Source organism: Xenia sp. Carnegie-2017, unplaced genomic scaffold (assembly GCF_021976095.1).
Source record: "Xenia sp. Carnegie-2017 unplaced genomic scaffold, XeniaSp_v1 HiC_scaffold_25, whole genome shotgun sequence".
Taxonomy (NCBI): Eukaryota; Metazoa; Cnidaria; class Anthozoa; order Malacalcyonacea; family Xeniidae; genus Xenia; species Xenia sp. Carnegie-2017.
Window position 1 is genome coordinate 406188 of NW_025813488.1, and position 23238 is coordinate 429425.

General features: G+C 38.5%; 2 protein-coding genes and 1 non-coding gene across 3 annotated transcripts; all 3 read right to left on the reverse strand.

The window, feature by feature from the left end:
* Positions 1-9605: 9605 nt before the first annotated feature.
* Trnag-gcc lies at positions 9606-9676 on the reverse strand. The gene has a single exon. It is a non-coding gene; the product is annotated as a tRNA-Gly (tRNA).
* A 4123-nt stretch (positions 9677-13799) lies between these two features.
* On the reverse strand, positions 13800-15596 carry LOC124453421. Its single transcript, XM_047004242.1, has 2 exons — positions 14527-15596; positions 13800-14029 (listed from the first exon to the last, which is right to left on the reverse strand). The coding sequence occupies exons 1-2, from the start codon at positions 15358-15360 to the stop codon at positions 14012-14014; spliced, it is 852 nt and encodes a 283-aa protein (XP_046860198.1). The 5' UTR covers positions 15361-15596; the 3' UTR covers positions 13800-14011.
* Positions 15597-18816: 3220 nt separating this feature from the next.
* Positions 18817-21448, reverse strand: LOC124453350. Its single transcript, XM_047004159.1, has 2 exons — positions 21267-21448; positions 18817-21144 (listed from the first exon to the last, which is right to left on the reverse strand). Exons 1-2 carry the CDS (start codon positions 21330-21332, stop codon positions 20329-20331), a joined length of 882 nt encoding a protein of 293 aa, XP_046860115.1. The 5' UTR covers positions 21333-21448; the 3' UTR covers positions 18817-20328.
* Between the last annotated feature and the right edge of the window lie 1790 nt (positions 21449-23238).

Consider the following 23238-nt stretch of genomic DNA (forward strand, 5'->3'; position numbering starts at 1 on the left):
AATTTCAGCTTTACTCTTTGTTTCCTGAAGGAGAGGAATCCATAATCCAGTGTAGAACCCATTTCGGCATATCAAATGAACGTAGTTTTCAACCATAAGTTATGATCAATCAGATCAAAAGCTTTGAAATCCAATAACAACACACGAGCGGCCGCCCTGTTACCATCAGTTGCTTTATTCCACGACTGTAACATACTAAGTAAAGCTATAGTTGTGCTTGAATTTGGAATTGCCCCATACTGATTAGAGTCTATCTTCTTAAGTACAGCTGGCTTGACATAATTTTTTCCACAGCAAACTCCTCGGCTACTTTTGATACAATCGCTGTAAGTGATATAGGCCTTAAGTGTTTATTAATATCTCGTACAGATTTCTGCTTTGGAATCGGTGTAATATTTGTTTTTTCCATGATTCTGGTAACCGGGCCTCTTTAAAGGAGCTGTTTATAATATCTGCCACGGGAGCGGCCAATAAATCAGCATTCTCTTTTAAAACCCAGGCGGGAATACCGTCTGGGCCAGTTGCTTTCCTTGCGTTAAGAGCTGACAACATCTTGAAAGCAGTAAACTCAGTGACAGGTAATAACCTCGGGAAATCATCATTCTCATTATCAAAGCATAAATGTTGGGGCAGTGGGTTAAAATCTTTCATGGGTGTTAGAAAGGATTCGTTGATCATGTTTGCAAGTTGCTCAGGAAAGTGATCAGAGGGTGTTAGTGCATTATCAGTATTTTGCAAGGTTGACATCATATCTTCCTGTGAAGAAACCGACGGTGAAATACCACTTAACTTTTTGATTTCCTTCCACCAACTTGCAGATAAGCACGATTTTAAATGCTCTACTTTGTTTTGGTAAAAACGTTTCCGACAAGATTTTCTTTCTCGGTTTACTTGGTTTCTTAATTTCTTGAAGGAGTCAAGGTCTTTTTGTGCAAAAGCTTTTTCCTTCGGCGGATCAGTTGTTTTAGCGATTTGGTCATCCAAGGAGGCTATTATTGATCAGCACCTTCTTTTGTGGGGAGTAGGAAATCAAGACCAAAGTTAATGATGAGCTCTAACATTTTCATTTTGTCATCACTATTTTCATTTTGTCGTCACTATTTCCTCCTACCCACTGTTCGACATTAACCTCTTCTAAATATTTACCAAAGGCCGAACGTTTGGATGGTCGCAAATCCTTGACATTACCACTACTTTTGTCCCAGAGTTTTCAGATCTTTTTAATGGTTGCACTTCTACGGTAACATGATCGGATAGTCCAAAGGGAGGACGTTTAATTGGAGAATCGTAAAATTCTTTCAAATTTGTTAAAATCAAATCCAGCTTATTATTGCCACGAGTAGGGAAATTTACGATCTGACGCAATTGGAAACTATTCTTTAGCAGACGAACGTTCAATTTGTTAAAATCGCCCGAGATAATTATCCCACAATTTGGAAATTTTGTTTCAACTGTTTGTAGTGATTCAAAAGATAATTGATCATAGCCTCATCATTCGCCCCGGTGGGTGGTACAAATTACATAAAATAATATTGGACACACCTCTTGGTAAGCGGGTCAGTCTTAGATCTAACCATAATGCTTCGAACTGATTTGTTAAAAGGTCTTGCAGGATGCTAAAGTTAATTGTATTTCGAATATAGACGCAAACACCACCATGAATGCGTTCACGTCTATCGCGTCTAATCAAATTATATCCGGGTAGCGAAACGATGTTATCATCAATATGACTTTGCAACCAAGTTTCCACGATGCATAGAATATCCACACTTGAACTGGCAATGTACGCATGTAGTTCATCGATTTTGGGGCCAGCGACATGATATTAGACAACATTATGGATGGTACAAATACATTTGGTGATCCACAACGTTTAAAGGATACCTTGGAATAATAATACAATTGCTTTTGTTATGACCAGACGGTCTCCAACGGGAACGTAAGTTGTAATGATCGCTTCCTGCCAGTTTCCCTAATATAGGAGGCGTGGCAGTCGGAGCAGTTTATTTTGTAAACTGCACCTTGTCATTCGTTGGGTTGTTCTTTGTCCTTTATGTTCGTTAGTACTTGTCGTAACGTTGTGATTGGTTTATGTGCGACACGTATGTTGTATGGTCGTAAGATACGCGAGATAGTCTCAGACGTACCTTTGATGTAAGGTATCGTTGCTGTTGTCACTGAGTTGTTCGTTTCGTTGACTTACAAACATGCACTACCTTTTGGTTTACTACGTAGATGACACAATGACTTACAAACATGCACTACCTTTTTGGTTTCGCTACGTAGATGAGACAATCACGGCACTACATGCAGACGAGATTGATGACTTCCATACTCACATCAACAAACAGAACAGCCACATACAATTTACCAAAGATGTCGAAGAAAACGGAACTCTTCCTTTCTCGACTGTTTGGTAAAACATGACAATCAAAACTACGAACAACAGTTTATCGCAAGCAAACACATACTGACCGACTACTACACCAATCATCTTACAACCCTACATCACACAAAGCCACCACAATCAGAACATTAACAAGACGTGCACAAATCATATGTGATTCACCGGACGCTCTACAAAACGAAAACAACTATCTCAAACGTGTTTTGACAAAAGAACTATAACTCTGACTTTATCAAGCGCAACACTTACAAACCCAACGAACCCAACGAAACGAACAACTCAGTGACAACAGCAACGATACCTTACATCAAAGGTACGTCTGAGACTATCTCGTATCTTACGACCATACAACATACGTGTCGCACATAAACCAATCACAACGTTACGACAAGTACTAACGAACATAAAGGACAAAGAACAACCCAACGAATGACAAGGTGCAGTTTACAAAATAAACTGCTCCGACTGCCACGCCTCCTATATTAGGGAAACTGGCAGGAACTTAAACATAAGACTTACTGAGCACAAACGCGCTACTAAGAAACAAGACAAAACTAATCACATTGCCGAACATCACCGAATCACAAAGCACAACATTGATTGGGACTCGGCAAATGCATCACTTACAGTACTGACTATAGACAACGGCTTACATTAGAAAGTTGGTACGCCCACTTGGAACAAACCCCCTGAACAGATCACAGCAATTACCGGCACCTTACAAACGACTTATTCACAATACAAACAAACCATCAACTAAAACATTACACTTCAATTAATTCACAATGACAATACACAATTGACACCCACACATTACAACTAAATACGTCACACCTAAATCATACATCACAACTAAAAATAAAATATTTCACTTCACACTAATCCACAATGACAATACATTTCTGTACACACAATACAATGACATAAGAACCAGATAACAAATACGGCTAACCTTACGTTTACTCCTCATTTGACTCTGAAGATGACTACCACTAAGGTTGTCGAAACGTCAGTCAACAACAACAAAACAGTCCTTCTCAGGACTTTATTAACCTGGACGATCATCATTTACAAACATATAACGATACTCCGGTTCAAACCATTTACAATAAAATGCCTAAAAGAAATACATATGTAACTCGTGCATTAGGTTGGATTTTAGCAATTGTTGCGAAGATAATATTTTGAAAGTTATAATCGTATTGTGCAAGACAAGGCGCTTTTTTCAAGGTCTGCCTCGAATTTGTCATCAATGTCGTCATCTAAAAACTCCTCTTCCTCAACATCATTGTCGTCATCAATATCTACATTCGTAATGACGAAACGTAACAATAAATTTGATTTTACAATTTGGTTTTTTTTGGTCTATTTCTATGGCTCTAATCAGAACTTTATGTTGGGCATTAATTTTATTACACGAATTACATTCGTGTTTGTAGTACACGACCATACATCTGTACTTCACTCCTGCTTTGTTACATGAGCAACTTTGAGAGTTACAGCCACGTTGCAGCCAGTCTTACAACTACAATGAACGTTATCATGTAGGGAATCCGGCGCTAGGGGAATGGTCATCCATACGACTTCAGACTTGCAGTTTCCCGTCACTCGTTTGCCACCCATTTTCATCCGGAGGAGTAATATCCATTTGTGGTTGTAAACAGAAAGGCCAAAGCGCAGCTTGGTACAAAAATTGAGAAGGCTGTAAGTTCCATAAACTTCCATTGCTAATCAAGAGTTAGTGTAAATATTGCTAAAGTCATTCTTATTGCATTCTGTATACAACTGATAGGTATTTTGCAAAAAGAAGTTAAAAGTCTCAGTTAAGAAGCATAAAATCTCAAAACACCAAGCTAGAACTCAACATTGTATGATTCTTAGAACAAACTTAGTCACTATTTGTTTACAATATGTCAGAAGTGGTAAACTCTTCTATTTTTCAACAATCTCTTTCATAGGTTGTGATGATTGTTAACCTTCAGTTAAGGCTTTATGCTCAAGATCATGTTTTACAGTTCAAGAAAGAATATTTTTTAGTGAGCCATTTCAGAAGCCAGAAAGCTGGGGTTTTTTTGCTTCGGTTGAAACTTTGTTTTATTGTAAATTGGATTAGCAAGGACTATCATAGATAAAAGTTGTCTTTGTCATACCATGAAAAGGAGAGTGAAAGAGTTCTGGCACATTGATTGAAAAAGTGATCCTGTATATATATTTCTCAACAAGAAATACAGTTATGATTGTGATCTATACATACTAATTTACTAATTTACTCTGTGTCCGTTGATAAAAGTTTATAATGTTGATTTAAAATACAGAATATCTGAATTAATTTTGAAGTCATTCTTTATATAATAAATGCATGGAAACAGCAACTAAAGATGGTTTTGGGACATTGGTATGTTTATAGAGACAAGATCCTCTGTTAGAAGTAAGTGAGCAAGCACTTTAATGTTTAGTGCAGCTTCTACAAACCAAAAAAAATGTTGTCCTTCTATATTTAAAAAGAGAAATTTCAGAATTCTACTCTTCCAAAGTAAAGAATGGACTTCACTTATCCTATGTGGAGTGACCTTGTAGAAAGAGTGGTCAAAACATTGAATCAAAGTAATTCTTGTGTTTAGTGAGTCTAATAGCCTGATATATCAGTACTTTTATATATCACTGATATATATATATAGCACTGATATATCAGTGCTATAGCAATACTTTTAAAACTTTATTTTTGCTCTTGCATCACTTACAGCAGGTTAATCAGAAAGGCATGTACTTTATGGCATCTGTAACAGCTGTAAGCTGCTAAATGTTTGTTCTACAATTTTTACATTTATCTTACGCCTATGCATAATGATGTGCCTCTTTAAAAGCTTATTAACAAGAAATTCTTTCGTGGTAATGATCAATTTCTTACCAAGCTTTAGTGTTTAAGGAAAATTTATGGAAAGTGCGTTGCTATCCTTCGAAAAGTGAAGTTGCGCACGATTTAACCATGAGTTCTTAAAACTGACAAGATTTAGGTCTAAAACAGGCTTCTCCTATGTTGATACATAAGTGCAAAGGTGACAGTTTAGGTTTGCTTCCAAAATTTTCGACAGAATTCTTCATTTAAAACTTACATTTTACTTGGACTTTATTGAGAATCTCGCCTTTTTGCCACCTTTCAAGATGGCGCCCGTAAATAAATTTGCCTCACCATGTAGAGTAGAGTAGAGTATTGCTGCCCGTCGAAACGACGATGGCTGTCTGCAAAAGTCCATTTAGTTCACTGACTTCCACAAGCGCGCTCGTGACTTAACATGCCAATGCGGCTTGCGCAGGTCCTGTTGCAGTGTTGGCAACGAAATTCTCCCGAGTGCGCGACAGTGGAGGCGTTCCTGGTAGCGTGACGTCTTGATCGTTTTACAGCGTTGCTCCGCCGCTTCAAATCATCCTTCTTATTGAGACCGTTACGTGACTTGTCTCTCCAGTCGTATCGATCCGCCGCTTAGAGTTGCCAATTATCTATTGAAATTTGACATGTTTTCAAAGTGTATTTGAGAGAGTCTTTCCAACGCAGGAGCGGACGACCAATACGTCTCTTTCCTTCAGCGAGCTCTCCAAAGAGTAGCTGTTTGGGTAATCGATTGTTTGCCATGCGAGCAACATGACCAGCCCACCTTAGCTGCATTTTGGCGAGGGTAATCTCAATGTCCATGGAGTTGGCTCTCGTCAGAACTTCGTCATTCGTTACTCTTTGTTGATAGGAAATGCGGAGGATTGCGCGTAGGTGACGTTGTTGTAGCTGACGGAGACGTGTGACGTGTCTACGGTATAACGTCCATGATTCGGCACCATACAAGAGAGTCGACAGTACCACTGCATTATACACGGCGATCTTTGTAGTAACTTTAATGTCATGCGAAGACCACAGACGTTTCCACAGCCTGCCGAATGACGAACTGGCACACTGTATGCGGTTGTCAAGTTCTTTGTCAATGGAGCAGTTGTACTGTCGCTGGTGACAGTACTGCCAAGATACTTGAAGGATTGAACGTTTGTGAGCGGAGTGTCATTGACAGTGATCGGGGATGTTATCGGTGAGTACGAGAGAGACATGACTTCTGTTTTCTTCGTGTTGATGATAACGCCAAAGGATTTGGTAGCAGCCTCGAAGCTATCCATAATGCGCTGAAGGGATTCCTCCGAGTTGGCAACAAAAACGCAATCATCTGCATATTGAAATTCTCTCATCAGTGTCCGCGTGCATTTGGTGCTGGATTGGAGGCGACGAAGGTTGTAGAGCGAGCCATCCATCCTGGATCGTATGTATATGCCTTCTTCAGGTATGTTTTCAAAGGCATATGTGAAGAGAGCAGTCGCAAAGAGGGAGAAGAGGGTAGGAGCAAGTATACAACCTTGCTTCACTCCATTGTTGTATTGAATGTCACGAGTCAACTCGCCGCCTACCGAGATCTTGACGCACATGTTGATATGTAATAACTTTAAGATATTGACAAATTTTGGTGGGCAGGCCATTTTTGCGACGATGGTCCACAGTGCCTCACGGTTCACAAGATCAAACGCTTTGGTAAAGTCAACAAAAGTCATGTATAGCTTTTGGTTCTGTTCTCTCGATTTCTCCATGAGCTGTCGAAGGGCGAATATCATATCAGTCGTTCCACGATTTCGGCGGAATCCACACTGGGTTTCTGGCAGTACTGCTTCGGCAATAGGATCGCGCATTCTGTTTAGCAACATTAGAGCGATTATTTTCCCGGCTACAGCCAACAGACTGATGCCTCGATAATTGTTGGGGTTATGGCGGTCATTCTTCTTGAAGATGGTGATAATGTTTGCATCACGGAGTTCAGCAGGAATGGTCTCATCGGACCAGATATTTTCAGTTATGCCATGCAGATGTTTTGCAGCCAAGGGTCCTCCGCACACAAATAATTCTGGTGGAATTCCATCAGGGCCCGCACTTTTGTTGCACTTGATATGTTTGATGGCATTTTCAACTTCTTCGAGAGTGGGCACATCACCAAGAGTGTCAATCATAGGTCTTGAGGGAGGTTGTTGATGACATCATCATAGATGCTGGTCTCGCTTAGAAGCTGTGTGAAGTGCTCAGTCCACCGTTCTCGGATGTCGTCGGATGTCGTCAGGAGCTTGGTACCGTCCGAGTTGAGCAGCGGGACAACGGAGCTCTTTTTTGGCCCGTAAATGACGTTCAGCGACCGAAACAATTCTTTCGCATTTCCAGTGTCAGCATATCTATGCGTCTCTTCTGCGCGTTCTTGCCACCATTTGTCTTTCATAACTCGGAGTCTGTTCGCTATGGTCCTCTTTATTTCCTTTAGTCTGTCACCGATTTCATTCATTTTGCTTTCATTAGTTCGGCAATTTCTACGTCATTCTCATCAAACCAGTCCTTATGAGAATGCTTTTGTAGCCAAGGACAGTCTCAGCTGAGTTAAGAAGAACCGTCTTCAGACTATCCCACTCTGGAGCAGCGATATTCTGTAGCTGTTCGTCGATGCAGGTTCTGAGGGATGTTGCGACTTCTTCTAATTTGAGTTTCGAGACGCAGAATTTCTTCGGAATTTTCTGAGCTTTTCTGCAGGTTTGCTGATCTTAAGACACACCTTTGAAATTAGAAGTCTATGGTCCGTCCAACAATCAGCACCTCGCATGACTCTATTGACATGGAAGTCTGATATATCTTTTGACTTTGTAATGATGTAGTCAATTTGGTGCCAGTGACCAGAGCGAGCGTGCTTCCATGTTGTCTTTAATTTGTTTGGTAGTTGGAAGTACGAGTTGGTGATGGTCAGGTTGTTTTCAGCGCACATTGTTAAGAGAAGATTACCATTGCTATTTACATTGCCGATGCCATGGTGACCGAGAACGGATGGCCAGGTGTGGAAATCATTGCCAACTCTAGCGTTGAAATCGCCAAGGACGATACATTTGTCGTGGGCTGGAATAGTGCGAATGATGGCTGACAAATCTTCATAAAATGCATCTTTCATGATGTCAGAATGCTGCATAGTAGGAGCATACACGCTGATGAGATGGAGCGAACGTTGCTTATTCAACAGCAAACGAAGTGACATGATGCGGTCCGAATGTCCAACTGGAAGCTCAGATAATCGGATGGAGGACTTGATAGCAAAGCCAACTCCTGATTCGTGTTTCTCTGAAGAATGTTTGCCTTTGCAGTAGAAAGTGTATCCACACGCTGCCTCTGTGAGTGATCCCGAATCGTGGAGTCTTGTCTCGCTTAGAGCAGCAACGTCAATATTATAACGATGTAGCTCACGGGCTATAAGAGCGGTAGAACGCTCAGGACGAATGTTTCCTGGATTGTCATTTAGGGTTCTTACGTTCCAGGCCGCAAGCTTTCAAATTTCATTGTTATTTCGACCGCTTTGAGTGAGTACCCCCCAGCCGCGGTGTGCTGAGCAGGCGAGTGATGAGATGCGATTTACTCCACCTTTCTAGGAGCTTCCCGGATTGGGGAGGTGCGCATCCCAAAAGTGCATCCTCGTCGCTTGGTGAAATACCGAAGGATATTATCTCTCATTCTATCCAGCGATTGTTAGAATCCAAGCCGCCAGGAATCGAATTTCGCACTAGAGGCTGCCAGCCTACTAAGCCTGCTCCCGTCATGAGTCATCCGTATTGATGGACTTTTGATGGACTTTTGACTGCAGACTGCATGCACAGTGAGAAGAGCATGGTTGTGCAGGCCATGTTCTATTGGCTTGGCCACGCGGTTCCATCTTCAGTGGCACAAATGATCGCGACGACTGTGAAGCTACGCGGTTGCAGGGAGAGGCCGTCGACACAGTTAATCCGTGAGCGCCCTTTGCTGGCGTTTTCCCGTTACGCCGAAAACCATTTACCCATGGCTGGGGACTATTTAATCCATAGCTGGGCAAACCTTGTCGTGACTGCGGGGTTTGATCCTCCGGAGGTTTCTGTCAGGGTTACCTCACCCTTAGCCTTTGGGCAGTCAAACACTAACCGCAAGGCAGCGGGTTCCAGTTAATTTAAGGGCGCCGGAAACTCACCCCTCGCCAGAGCCCCGTTAGCCAAACACAGGCTGCACCACGAGTAGGTGGGGTTGACTTGACTGACAGAAGCTTTATTATCGCTTGGACATTTGCGGCACTTTTAATGCGCGTCCGTATGAGTCCCACAACCCAGAAGAGATGCATGCATTGGCCGGGAATCGAACCCGGGCCTCCCGCGTGGCAGGCGAGATTTCTACCACTGAACCACCAATGCCATACAACGGCAGTTAGATACAAAGAGTTCCGCACCAAAAAAATGGCGACATTCAAAATTGAAGGAGCGAGGAATTTTGAAATTCAACCGCAAAATACTAAAAAACTGCAGCTTTTTAGAAGTGACAATAAAAAGAATATCAAACAGCAAGTGACTTTCTATATATTTTGAAATTTTGCGCCCTTCCTTGAGGTGTCCAACGAAACTCATTTTTAAAGCATATTTTTGAGGCACAGATCACGGACTAATACCGTTATTGTGGGTAGCCGCTGTGCATGTGCGGCGAACCACTATGCTATACTGAAAAAGTGTCCGAGTGAGTGAGGCAGTAAGGCAGTGTCTGTCCGTCGTAATCATTGAGCTCTATAAGACCTGGAGGGGAAAAGGGGCCTGGACCCCGTGGTCAAAAACATGGCGGTAATGGCGGATTGTGGTGGTCAAAACTTCCACTTTAAAATTTTTTTTCAATATTCACTCCCTCCTGATTTTGAATACTGCTTATATGAACGATAACAAGTGAAAAAAAAACAATTACGATACCAACAACATCATGTAAAAATAATGCTTCAGCATTACGTGAAAAACACAGTACACGCACACATCAAAATAAGAAAATCGACTGTAGAGAAACGCATATTTTGGCTGTAACATTTAAGTTATGTTATGACATTTTAACCATTTAAAAGTAAAAATCAAACGGCATTAGTAGACCTGTCAATCTCGTCAAACTTATACATTATTTCATGCTTTTGTGTGTTTGACTGTTTGTAAACAGTTTGGTGCAACGATTTTTCTCGCTCAAATGGATAAATCTGTGTAAAAATGCTCCTAAGGAAGCGAGAAAATGTTTGCTTCAGTCCTACGACATAAATCAACTGAAAATGTTACCATGGATAAGTATCATAAGTGTATTGTCATTACCTGATAAATCTACTGAAAACTCATAAAGAAAGTATGTTGAACTAGAAGAGCTACAAAAAGAAAAATTCAAAACACCATGATACTGCTGCTTGGTAATTTGTATTTTGTAAATAGCTTGGCAGAATCTTGGATCTATTCCTGAACAGAACTACATTAATTTTCCATTGAAACTACAAACTTGGAAACTAAAGTGCATTGGTTTCTCTAACAAAAACACTGTCTATTGCTGCATGAAGGCAAAATAGTTATTTGACAGTGTAGGTGAAGAAATTTATCAAGTTCTATAGATATTATGGGCATTACTTGTTTTTTGGAATTGTGTAGTATATGTCAAGAACAAGATATAATTTTTCAAAAATGCTAACCCCTTCGAGCACTACTACTCTTCTGTTTTGCTTAAGCAACTTACAGCTACCAATACTAATTATTTATATGTACAAACTAACATTTGGGAATTAAATAATAAACAACTTGTTAAATCTTTGTATTTTACATCAAGCCTTTGAATTAGTTCCTTTTATCTCTTGGTAAAAAAATATTAATGAAAGACTTACAAATCACGTTTCTCGAAAATAGTATTTTGTACAAAGAAACTAATTAATTGAAAGGTCACATGTTGAATACAGACTTTGCTTCTTTGACTAGGTTGCTTGACCATGAGCAAATTTAAATTTGTTTACAATTTGTTTAAAGAATTCTTTTTATTGATTTCTACTAATTCTTCATAAGACACAAAGAATTTCTTTGCCATGTATTTTGGCTTCTTCTACATTCAACTTCATTGTAAGCAATGCATCCGATGTGAATTTGTGGATCACCTGGAATCATACCAAGTATGGATTTGATGAGATGAGACAATAATGTGTTTAATTTTTCATGCATATTAATGATATAATCATAAGCTACTGTTGAACAAAAATTTCAAGGTAGAAACAAATCTTAGCACATTGTTCAACACACTACTTTTATCTTGGTTTTGAAGTAGTAACCTGTTTACTATAACAATAAATACTTCATTTACAGATAGATTTCAAAATAGCAAATACCATGGTGAATGGTGATAATAACAATGTAATAGTTCTTAAGAGAACTGTTTTAACCAAAATAATAACTAAACAATTCAAAGGAACCGTTATTTACAGTTAGAAAGAGACACTATGCATTTCGGCAGACTACTCATCAGGTGTCAACGTCTGCTAAATGAGAACCTCCAAACCATGCTATATTTATAACGTTAGAAAGGTCAATGTCATCCCTATTTTTAGAGATGACACTTAAAACAGATACAGATTAAACACGTAATCCTTTGTCGGCAAAGGAGAGGATTAGTCAATTTAATTAATACCGACTCCATGACGAGTAGCTGGAATAACGAGCGACATTTTTTAATAATTCTAAAGTTTTCATCAGAATAAGCATTGGCACAGCGAGTGTTGCTCAAAAGATGTTTTCCAATCGCTGAATCACATAGAATCGGATTTTCACTTCATTTACAGAAACGCTAAGTAGTACTTTAAAACTGTTTGCATAAATCCAACTTTCCAATCACATTATAATTGTCTACACTATACAGTCAGTCAAATTGAGCAGGCAAATAGTTTAATAGTTATTTTTATCATACAACATGTACCATAGTTCTCATTAATTTTGCGTGGCACTGTATTCAATTTCAGCACAACTCTGTTGTAAACTTTCCTTCATCTTTTCAAAAAACATGAACAAATTATGCCCCATTTTGGGAGGTAAACTCAATTCAAATCAGGAGAGTTTAGCTTGATGCCTTGATCATGATACAGGATGGATGCAAAACTCGATAAAAATTGACAGCTTCGCCACGTCTGGCGAGCGATTAAGTGAAGAACAAACAAGACTGGACAAAAATAACTTTAAATTAAAACTTAGTTGTAGAAACACTCTTCAAGTATCGTGTTAAAAACAAAATAGTAAAACTAATACTGTGCTACTTACCGGAGTCAAAAATTTGTTCCCTTTTCTGCCGCTATCTCAGCATCCGCAAACCACAGAAGTTGGCAGTATGAAAGATAAAATTTTAAAAAAGTGTTTATGTTAGGAAAATAAATAGTTTTGATATTTCCTTTACTCGCAATCGTGGTAATCAAATAATTTCTAAAAAGCTTTTAAGCTTCTAGCATAAAAGTACACTGAAGGTATTTAATTCATTTGGTTTTATTGCCTTGCTATAACATATCTCATTGCACTTCATCATTTTTGTATGAACAAAACACCAGATGTGGATATTCAGAGAACAAAATGCAGTACCAACTGCTTATGAAATTTATTATTGAGGTGAAAACTATGTTAATCATTCAAATTGTGCGCTTATTTTGCAAATATAGGAAAACAAAACAAAGTGAAAAAGAAGGGTAGAAGTATTAAAACTACAATTGAAATATAAACACCATTGGAAGCGTAAGTGTTTTGATGATTATTTGCATTTTGCCCAATTCATATATCAATACAACAAAATCAAAATGTGCTACAACTTTACAAGTATTTGATGCAGTTGCACTTCAAAACATCACAAAAAGGTTTCTTAAAGTAATTTCTATACAATATTGTTTGTTTTCATTTACCAAACCTATGCAGACTTGAGTCTTTTTGAAATTTAATATGAAAGTCAATTACAGAAAATCCGTAAATATCCAGAGATTTAATATTTACTTTTTTAAAGAAACAAGTAAAAATCCTACAATTGTGGCGAAAAAAGCCATTGCCCATTGCATGAAAAGAAGCAAAATTGCAATGATAACAAATAAGATAACTTCTCTCTCGTGAACCGTGGAGATGAACTATGATATACTTTTTTGTATAGACTAAAGAGTTTAATTGATCAAACAAAGTTGACGCTGGTAAGAAAACGACGCACATCTGCATTCATACATGTGTAGCCGACATATAGCTCTTTCGTCGATAGTTATAAATGCATCCTCGTAGGAGCAGATAACTGACAACCACAATTGACTCGCTGTTATGAATTATGATTTTCATCAAAGAATTGCTTGCCGAATCCCAAATACACACATACATTACAGAGAGGTTAGGGTGAGATTTTATATTTTACCACCTTTCGAGGGGAGCTTATTAGATGGTGGAGCTTAAATGAAAATGGAAGCTAAATGTATTTGTATTTATAAGGTCTGGTGCAAAGCAGATCAAATAAGAAAACAAACGAATAAAAATATATACGTCAGAAAATTTATCTGCATAAAAAGTTAAGAAAAAATCTATCACATTTTCTTTAAAGTTATCGTATTATATTGTTCGTATATATCAATAAGGCATTAATAATAGTTTGAAATTTGCTGTTGTTTTGAAAAACTGAATGATACGGCACAAATCATCAGTTCAACAATAAGAAATATAAGTCTCCTTTTTTCATGTTCCAAAATTGGTTCAATCAAAGCAATTTGACTGAAAATGAAAAAGTACAGATTACTGAAATGACAAAAATGAATTAATATTTTCAATTACATAAATGAAAATGCTGTATAAGAAAGTAAGTTAAAATTCAGCATTCTAGAGAATCTACACATTTGAAATGTTATTGCTCAATCATTCCATTGCTCTTCACTGACTGAAGTTTTCTCGCATAAAGAATCGATGAATTTCTTTGCATCCAGATTGGAATATTTGAACTGATCGATTACGCCATCAGCATACGGATCTTTTTCAGCCAGCCAAGAGGTAATGTCGCTTTCTTCGATGTCAACCAAGTTTAATCTCCATGGTGAGTCGCTATACCTCGGAACACCTTGGTCGTGCATGTATAACCACCCAACAGACGATAAAGCGATAAACTCAGTTAGGGTCTGCACGTTGAAGTTGTTTGGATACTCTGATTTCATGCTTTTTACTTTGGCCAACATGTATTTGACAGCTGAGTTAAGAATTCTAGAAATTCTACTTACCCCCTCTGCCACGCTTGCTATTTGCTTATTGTGAAGCCAAAGACTTATGATATTGTCAACTTTCAGGCCTTCATTACATTCGCGATGATAAGAATAGACGTCGTTGGTCACCATGCAGCACAAAGACGACAGGATGTACATTTCTGTAGCAATAGGAATATGCTTGTTGGTTCCTGTTACGGAGAGCGACGAGATCTCAAGGTACATAAGAAAAGTGATAGGTGCTCCTTCAAATATTCTTCGCCATAATAACTTGTTTTCCGACACGCCGCCTAACATTTTTTTCTCGTGCAGAACCCCTTTCAAGTTGTAGCCCAAGGAGTGAGCGAAGCGACAGCGAAAGTCAAACACGCTCTCTTGTGGAAAAACACTGTATTTAAGCAGTGGAGAAACGACGCGACTGACGCTGTCTATCAAACTTACTACAAGGGCAAGAAGTCTTTCTTTCTTCACATGCGGCAGAAACGATCTGAGCTCTTCAACAGAAGGAATTCTAGGGAAACATTGTTTTAATTTTTCATCTAAGAAATCATAGGCGCTGCAAACTATCTCTAACTCATTCAGATTACACTTTGCCTCGAGTTCATCATCACATAAATAAAGTACAATAAGAAATTCTATGAAGACAGCAAATGCCTCCCGACAAACATCCTTGTCCGGCAAAATTGGAAACACGAGTCTAGAAAAATGGTACGGTCTTATCACGTTCATGTATTTTGTGACGAGAGCCTCGTCTGCCAGGTTGCATTCTTTTACCCAACTGATGAGACGGTTTGTGTCTACAAGTTCGGGAATAGTATTCTGTGTTAGAATTTCCTTTCTATTCTTCCCCATTTCATGGGAATACGAACAACATTCTTCTCGGACATTTTAATTTCTCTGTAATGTAGATTTTCTCCAAAATGACGCACTGCTTCCTTTGGCTTTCGCAACTGCAATATGAGGAGATGTTCTGAATGCGGATCGATTTATTCCAATTGATTTCTTGTCTGGCATACTTTACTGAGCACGTGAGCAGCATGACCAATGCTCATTGTTACAAATCTCAAACTCTCATGTAGCAACTTCTGATTTGTAAAACGATTTTGTAGTTCCCATTTTTAATTTATTTTCACTCCTCAGTAATTCATACATGGGGCTGATCTTTGCATTTATATCTGTAGTAATAATTAACTTGGAAACATCACGCAATTTAACAAAATTTTAGTGCCATTCACCAAGTGTTACGGTTCTGAAAGGGCAACAAAGTTCAATTGTCAATTACGCGGCTTGCAGCTGGCTTAAATTCTCATGTTGTCCAAAACATTTGCACAAACCCCTTCTTGCGATCATTTTCAATTTAAAAGCATTCGGCAAGCTGCATTTTCTTTATTTTCCCATTAGAAAGACACGATAAACTTTGGTGGAACACATTATATTGAAAAATTTTCACTGCATTAGCACATTCGAAGACTCTACTAAGTTTCGTGTGGTTTGTCAAAATTAATAAATTTACAGCAAGTTAATATATTTTGTCGAAAAGTTTCGGAGTATGGCCAATAAATAGAAAACTTCGTGCCATGCGTTAACACAACGTTCAACTACTGTCGATATTGTGCCATCCTCCGTGTGTAACGGCCCATACAAGGTTACAAAGTTCAATTTAATGAACTTGTCGCGAAAATCTGTTCGATCAAAAAATTTTCTTGCATTTTTCTGAACAACAAGCAAAGTATTAAACATCTTTGATGACTTTGTCACGAGCAAAAAATCATCGTGTGTAGCTCGCATACCTGATAAAACTGTTTTAATGAAACGTTCCAAGAGTTGAAGCTGAACGCTTTCACAGCAGCTAATTCTGCTGTATTCATGACTTCATCTCGTATTCTGTCTTCATCTGATTTCCTTAGTTCTATTTAGACAAATTATAAACCCAAAACTTTGTGCAATAATTTGATTGTCATGCATGCCGCTTCATTTATGAAAATTTCCGTTGCTAAAAATTAATATGAACGATATTTCATAAATGTTAACATATACGTTTGACTCATCCTTTAAGAAGTCAATTTATTCCATGACATAGCGCGAACGAAATATTCATTCGCCTTATAGATGAGTGTTTTGAAGACTTCACATATGAAGTCTCTTATTTATATGAGTTGTGCTTCTTAGCAAAGCACATTGTTGCTTTAAGCCTGATTCTCATTAAGTCACTTGAGTCACCCGAGTCGTTCCGAGTTGTTTCGCTGTTTTTCAAAACGACTGGAACGACTCAAGCTATGTACTTCTCAAATATTCGTACTAGTGCTGCTGAGAGACTGCTTATAATTAATTTTTTCGCGAAACATTTAAAAATGGCAGCTGCTGTTTATCAAAGACAAAGTCTTTTGGCTAGTTATTTCCTTTTTCAAATCGTTTTGCACAATAAAAAGATTGCTTGCATTTCTCAACGTCGTTTCGGTTGTCCCGAAAGAGCAAAGTGCTATCCATGCGGCCCTGGTCCTTTCAGTCGTGTGAGTCATTTGAGTTCATTCCGATCGCCTTTGAAATGTTCTCATATAGTCGCACGGGTCGTCTGTGAAATTTTGGCACGACTGAAACGACGCGGACGACTATATATGAGAACCAAGCTTAAGATGCTACAACAGAAACCTTTCGAAGAGTATTTCACGAATGTGTTAAAACTTATAACAAACGCTAAAGTGCAAATTTCCAGTGAAATGTGTTTCTATATTAAAGTGCCCCTATCAGCAAAAATTTTTAATAGCGATATCAAACTTGGTGTAATATCTAACGTATCAGTGTAAAAATTTTTCAATTTGGTAAAATTGTCTTCTTGTCACGGAGGCTTAAAGTTGGCTTTCAATAGACCTTGTCCGTTGTGGCATGAGGTCTGGGTCTAGCCAAATTCTGATGTCATCCAAGGTAGTTGGTATATATATTTTGTACTGAGAAATCCCTTGCATGACGTCACAAAGTTGTCCCAGACTTTTCGAACGACGGACAAGGTACAGTAAAAGGAACATCCGTGTCATATTCTGGAAAAAAGGTGTGAGGTTTCTGGGGTCCTCCCTCACTTTTCTCCAACAGGAATGCTGGCAGCGCCACCAAAAGAACAAAGAAAAGAACTAGTTAACGCAGTTGATAAATGTGCTACAATACAATGTGTCCATAATCAATGTTCACTGACTTTACGCACAAAAGATGAATTGACTAAAATTGATAGGACATAAATAGCAAAATATGTAATAATATGCCAAGAAACAACATTTCTTGGACATTTAGACATTTCATATTAAAATGAAGTATAAAAATATGATTCCTGTCATTCCCAGATTTATGGAAATGCATTACCCAAATCGAAACTATTTGCATAAATCATTCCCGATAGAGTATACGTTATCAAGATATTTATTGGCATAAAGCCACTTAAATGCATTATATAAAAATTGAATTACTACACCAGTTAGTGCAAGTGAGGCATATGTTGCCTATGGTATAGATACACGCAAATTTTATGGAACTTATCCTCCAAAATAGTGCAATAGCATTAACAAAGACAAAGTTAAGCAATGCACACATGTGGGTCCAATAACTATCTAAACTATTCTGCATTTACAAGACGCCTTTTATTACATTGCATGTCACGTGACTGTGCTTGTTAAGAAAAGTGAAGTCCAAAAGATCATGCACCGAAAACCATTTTTGCTGTGAATACTTTATCCTCAAAAACTCTTTTAAAACAATTTTCTGACACGTACATATTTCATTCAACCGATAATTCAACACGCTTGTGACTTTTGTATTTTACATAAATAGGTTAGCGATATTTTCGACGATGTAACTTTTATTTCGTCTTTAAATAAGGATGAACGCTTCATATAATGCAACTATATATCGATGAATTATACAAGGCTTTGTTCCAAGTTGGTATACCAACTTTCTAATGTAAGCCGTTGACTATAGTCAGTACTGTAAGTTATGCATTTTGCCGAGTCCCAGTCAATGTTGTGCTTTGTGATTAGGAGATGTTGGGCAATGTGATTAGTTATATCTTGTTCATTTGTAGCTCGTTTGTGTTCGGAGCTCACTGGGTGAATCCTGTGGTGAATGTGAGGATTTATGTCATGATGAATGTCAGCATGAATCCTGTGGTACCTTCACAGTAGTGTAGCGACAATTTATTACTATCAGAATTTACTATTTTTTTTGTATTTGCATTATACAGTGGAGTTTTTTATTTTATAGCTGTTATCATGTGATAACAGATTTATCTTCTTGAAGAAAAGGACTATACTGACCAACGCAATATTTGATTGGTACTTTTTAATAGTTGATCTATTCAGATCAAGATTTAAATAAAATAACACAATTTTATGTTTGATTTTGTGCAAGAAATATTTGATAGCTATTACTACCATAAAATTCCAGCTTCCATGTAAGATATGATGGAATAGGAATCGATTGTGCATAATGTTTAGAACCGATATTGACACATTGCAGGACATTTAGCACTTTGACCACTTACTGAGTTTCTATCCCTGTGACCATTCGTTTCAACTAAGAGTCAAAACAAATATTTTAACACCCATATGCTGAATTTGTTTTTCCCTAAACTCCATTATTGTGTTGTTTAAAATCCATGCAGGTTTTTAAAAATCCATAATGGCTTTTCATAAATCAGCACTCTCTATCCATGATTGGATATAATTGCACTTTCCATTACTGTTACTCAATATGGTAAATATGTAAATTCCATAAAAAACTTGATTTCTTAAAAATTTTCCTGTCACACAAATTTGAATGTGTCAAATTGCAGGTATTCATGCAAATAATGAGAATTCATAAACAAAAACAAGATTGTTCACAGGTGACAACTTTGAATGAACAATCTTATTTTTGGTTAGGCATTAAAAGTACAAATAACATATGAAAAAGCAAACTTTATAGTTAGACATATTGTGAATATTCCATTTTGTCAATTAGGAGCTAACAATATTTTGATAATATTAGTTTCATCAAGATCAATTTGCAATAGCAGAATTATGATCAATTTCACTTGATATCACATCACATTCAGCATCAATGTGTGCTAACATCAGGAGGTTCATTTGGAGTACAATGTATTTCAAGGACAGTTCCATCATCTAATGTAATAATTTGAGCCTGTGCCTCGGGTTGATCAGAATTAGAAGATGGGTCTGTGAAATCTCTTTGCACTTGTAGTTGATGTACATGTTTCAGTTGCATATTTCCTTGATGATGTGATTTGCTACTGACAGGTTGTTGAGTTACAAGCACAGCAACCTTGCTTGAAGCTGGTGATGTAATATTACTGACTATTTTATCATTTGATAGTTTTGAAAGAATTTCTGAGCCATGTAAATAATGGAGGGCTGTACCTGCTTCAGGAAAATTTGTGGCCATTGTTTGGGTAGACGCACTGGTTGAGGAAGCCTGAACTTGCAAGGTTTTCTTTGATTGTGCAGCATTTTTCCTTGAATTATTTCCATGTGTTTTTATATGCTTTGAAAGATGGTCACTTCTCATGAACCTTTTGTTGCATATTTCACATACAAATTTTTTCTCACCAGTATGTGTTCGAATGTGTCGTTGGAGCTCATCAGACCTTGTGAAACACTTCCCACAATAAAGCCATTTACAAACAAAAGGTTTCTCACCAGAATGCCACCGTAAATGAGCTCAAGATGCTAAGTCTTTCCATACACTTTACCACAGCCTGGGATATTGCAAATATGAATTTTCTTACCATTCACCAATCTCCCCACCATCTCTACAATTAGGACATGTGCAAGCTACACGTCACTCTTTTAGTTGCTTGGGAGTGCTGCCATTCATGACTCCACTTGTATCTGTTTGATTATCTGTAAAATTCACATCTTTTGAAGTGTTATGCAAAGTAATAGCTTTTGTTGTTGTGACCCATTCCAGGTTTGTGTTATTTAAAGGTGTTGCATTTAAGGATATAGGAGTGTCATTGCTTGGTGTAATAATTGTTTGTAGTCCATTTGGCATGGACATAGACATTTGGTTACCACTAGATATTACAGCACTGTTCATCTGCTCATTTGATGATCTATCACGATGTCGACTAGGTTGATTTTTCATCACTTTGCCACTGGATGGCGGCCATGTCCCCAATTTCTCTTTCCACTGAATAGGAGGACGAGCAGTTACATAAGAACATATTGGATTTAAAGGAGAAGATGTAAAAGGAGAATTTACTGTCCATTGTTGTTCAGGTTGAATTTGAGCGGCATCCATGCGCGAAGCCTGAACATTATCTAGCTGTGAGAATATCAAATTGGAATGTAGTTCATCACTTCCTTTCGCGCCGTAAATTTCTCTCGCTTCGTGCTGATCACGAAGGTCAGCTTTCATAGATTGTTCGTTTCCATGTGTCAAAAAATTCGTATTCGCTTCGGTGGATGGCAAAACAACATACGACTCCGATGTCTGGTCGAAATGATTTGTCTCTTGAAAACAAGACACGACGCACTGTGAGCCGGCCGTTTGGCCCACGAAGGCCTCATTTGAAACGTTCAATAACTGCTGGTGTTCGTTTCCAATTTTACTACACGTTGCTGCTAATAAAACCAAGGGAGACTTCGAAGTTTCCTTGACGTCGACGGACAGTGGGCGGGCACAAGAAAAAGGGGTGTGAGTTACAAGTTCGAAGATGTTACAATAAAGCAGACAAAATAAATTGTCAGTCGATTAAATATATAAATTAATATTACCTGCTTTTGGCTTGTTTGCTCGATGTACTTGAAGTTCAATCCGTCATACTCGATAGGCCGATGCATTATCAATGTATTTCTCTATTTTGTCTTATAAATACGGTGGGGTTTACTTATATCGATAAACGCCAAATGGCAAACAACATAAGTTGCAATCGTCTCGAACTGAGAACGACACCGACACATTTTTGCAGCCAATCATCATTCATTATTCAGCTCATTAAGAGGTGAATTTGTTCGGGATATTTCACTAGTGTAACATCATTTACAATGTTGAGGACATTTGATGCAATTTTTAATTAAGATTTAGTTTCATGTATATTAAACGTATGCATTATATGATCGTCGATATTGATTTCGATGTCACAAGATTTCGGGGGACAAGAGGACAGATTTCGACCATTGACTAATGCAATAGTTCAGCCACTGTAATACAAAATTTGCATAAATTATCATTTTAACATGTGAATGCCAAACAATGACGATAACCGTTTTGTTCGAACAAGCGCCGCGGTGCCATTGAATTTTCCCCCTTCACGTGCGATGCTTATGTACGAGGGAGGCATTTTTTTCTGTGGCGGAGTTTGTGGAAAAGAGACATAATTGAGAAATGTTCCATTCAAGTGCTATATTCAATTTCTGTCTGCGACTTTTTTCTATAACATTAAGTTTTTCATATTTTTTAAATATTTTTAGGGCAAACAGAACTGTTTCAAAAGGCTCCCAGATCTATAGAATAAAGTTATTGCCCACTGCTCCAGTATTCTTCATCTATTTCAATGTCACTGACCCTCTTGATCTGTGTCTACAAGCACCATCGCGTGAGGGTATGCGTCTTCTATAATGAAGTCTGTGCATTCAAAAGAATTGCCTATTTCAGTTTCCCTCAAGATTTCTAACTGTGTACGAAGCATTTCTCGTCCTTTAAACTATCTACGGGAAGGTTCATAGAGTAACTTTGGAAAGAATTTTTGATAACGTCTGTTGGTCCATGCCTCCAAAATCCATTGCAGAATATCTCTCAGTGGGTGAGCTTTCAAATTCCCAGCAGCAGTTGCTTCGTAAATTCCAGCTGCTGCCAGTTATTCATCGTATTTTTCAGTGCAAGAAGCCATTAACGGCTTATTCCAACTGACATACGGTTCCTGGATGTACTTTATGCACCCACCAGGTACAACTATGGAATCAATTTTCTTAGACTTCAGTTACTCGGTGATGCTATCCACTATATGACAGTTGTATAACTCACAGGCCAATAACCTTTGATTAAATGCAAATGCTCCAACAGTTGTATAAAGAGCGTCGTTTCTGGCGCACCTCACACCCTTAGACCTAGTATACGCAAATCTAAGCACCTCAGCCCTAGCTCGCGTACGTGGTTCTTGTAATTATGCTAGCATACAGTACTTACCAAAATCGCACCGGATAGCAAAGGCCAAACCCAGGAGCCAAAGACGGGCGGCCTACCACCAGCGCCCGCGCGGCCGGCCGTCGGGGTAGCACCCGTTAGTACTCGTCGAGAGGGTTCCCCTCGAGGACCCAGTCCAACATGCGGTGGTGGGCATCTACTCCCTCCCTCGCAAGCCCAACTTGCCGTTGCAGCTCCTCGGGAGCAGCCCGGAGGAAGCGGTGAGGCCACCCCCTAGATCTCATCAGCTCCTCAACTAGCTTTTCTTGGTGCCCAGGTGACTCGACATGCTTACATAGCAATTCCCATCCCCGCCGCTGACAGCACCGCTGTCGTCATACAGGCGGCAAATGAATTTCATAGCTTTGCCAGCCAACCACGCGCGATTATGCCAACGACCATCGAAATGCTCGGTTAGATTCATATCGCTCATAGCGCCAGTTTGACATGCCAAACACTCCACACCAGCGACGCTATTTCATACACACAATTTTATTCAAATATTAGTTTTCCCTCACTCCATCCCCTCGCAAACAACAAGCTGTAATTAAAAAGAGATGTTCA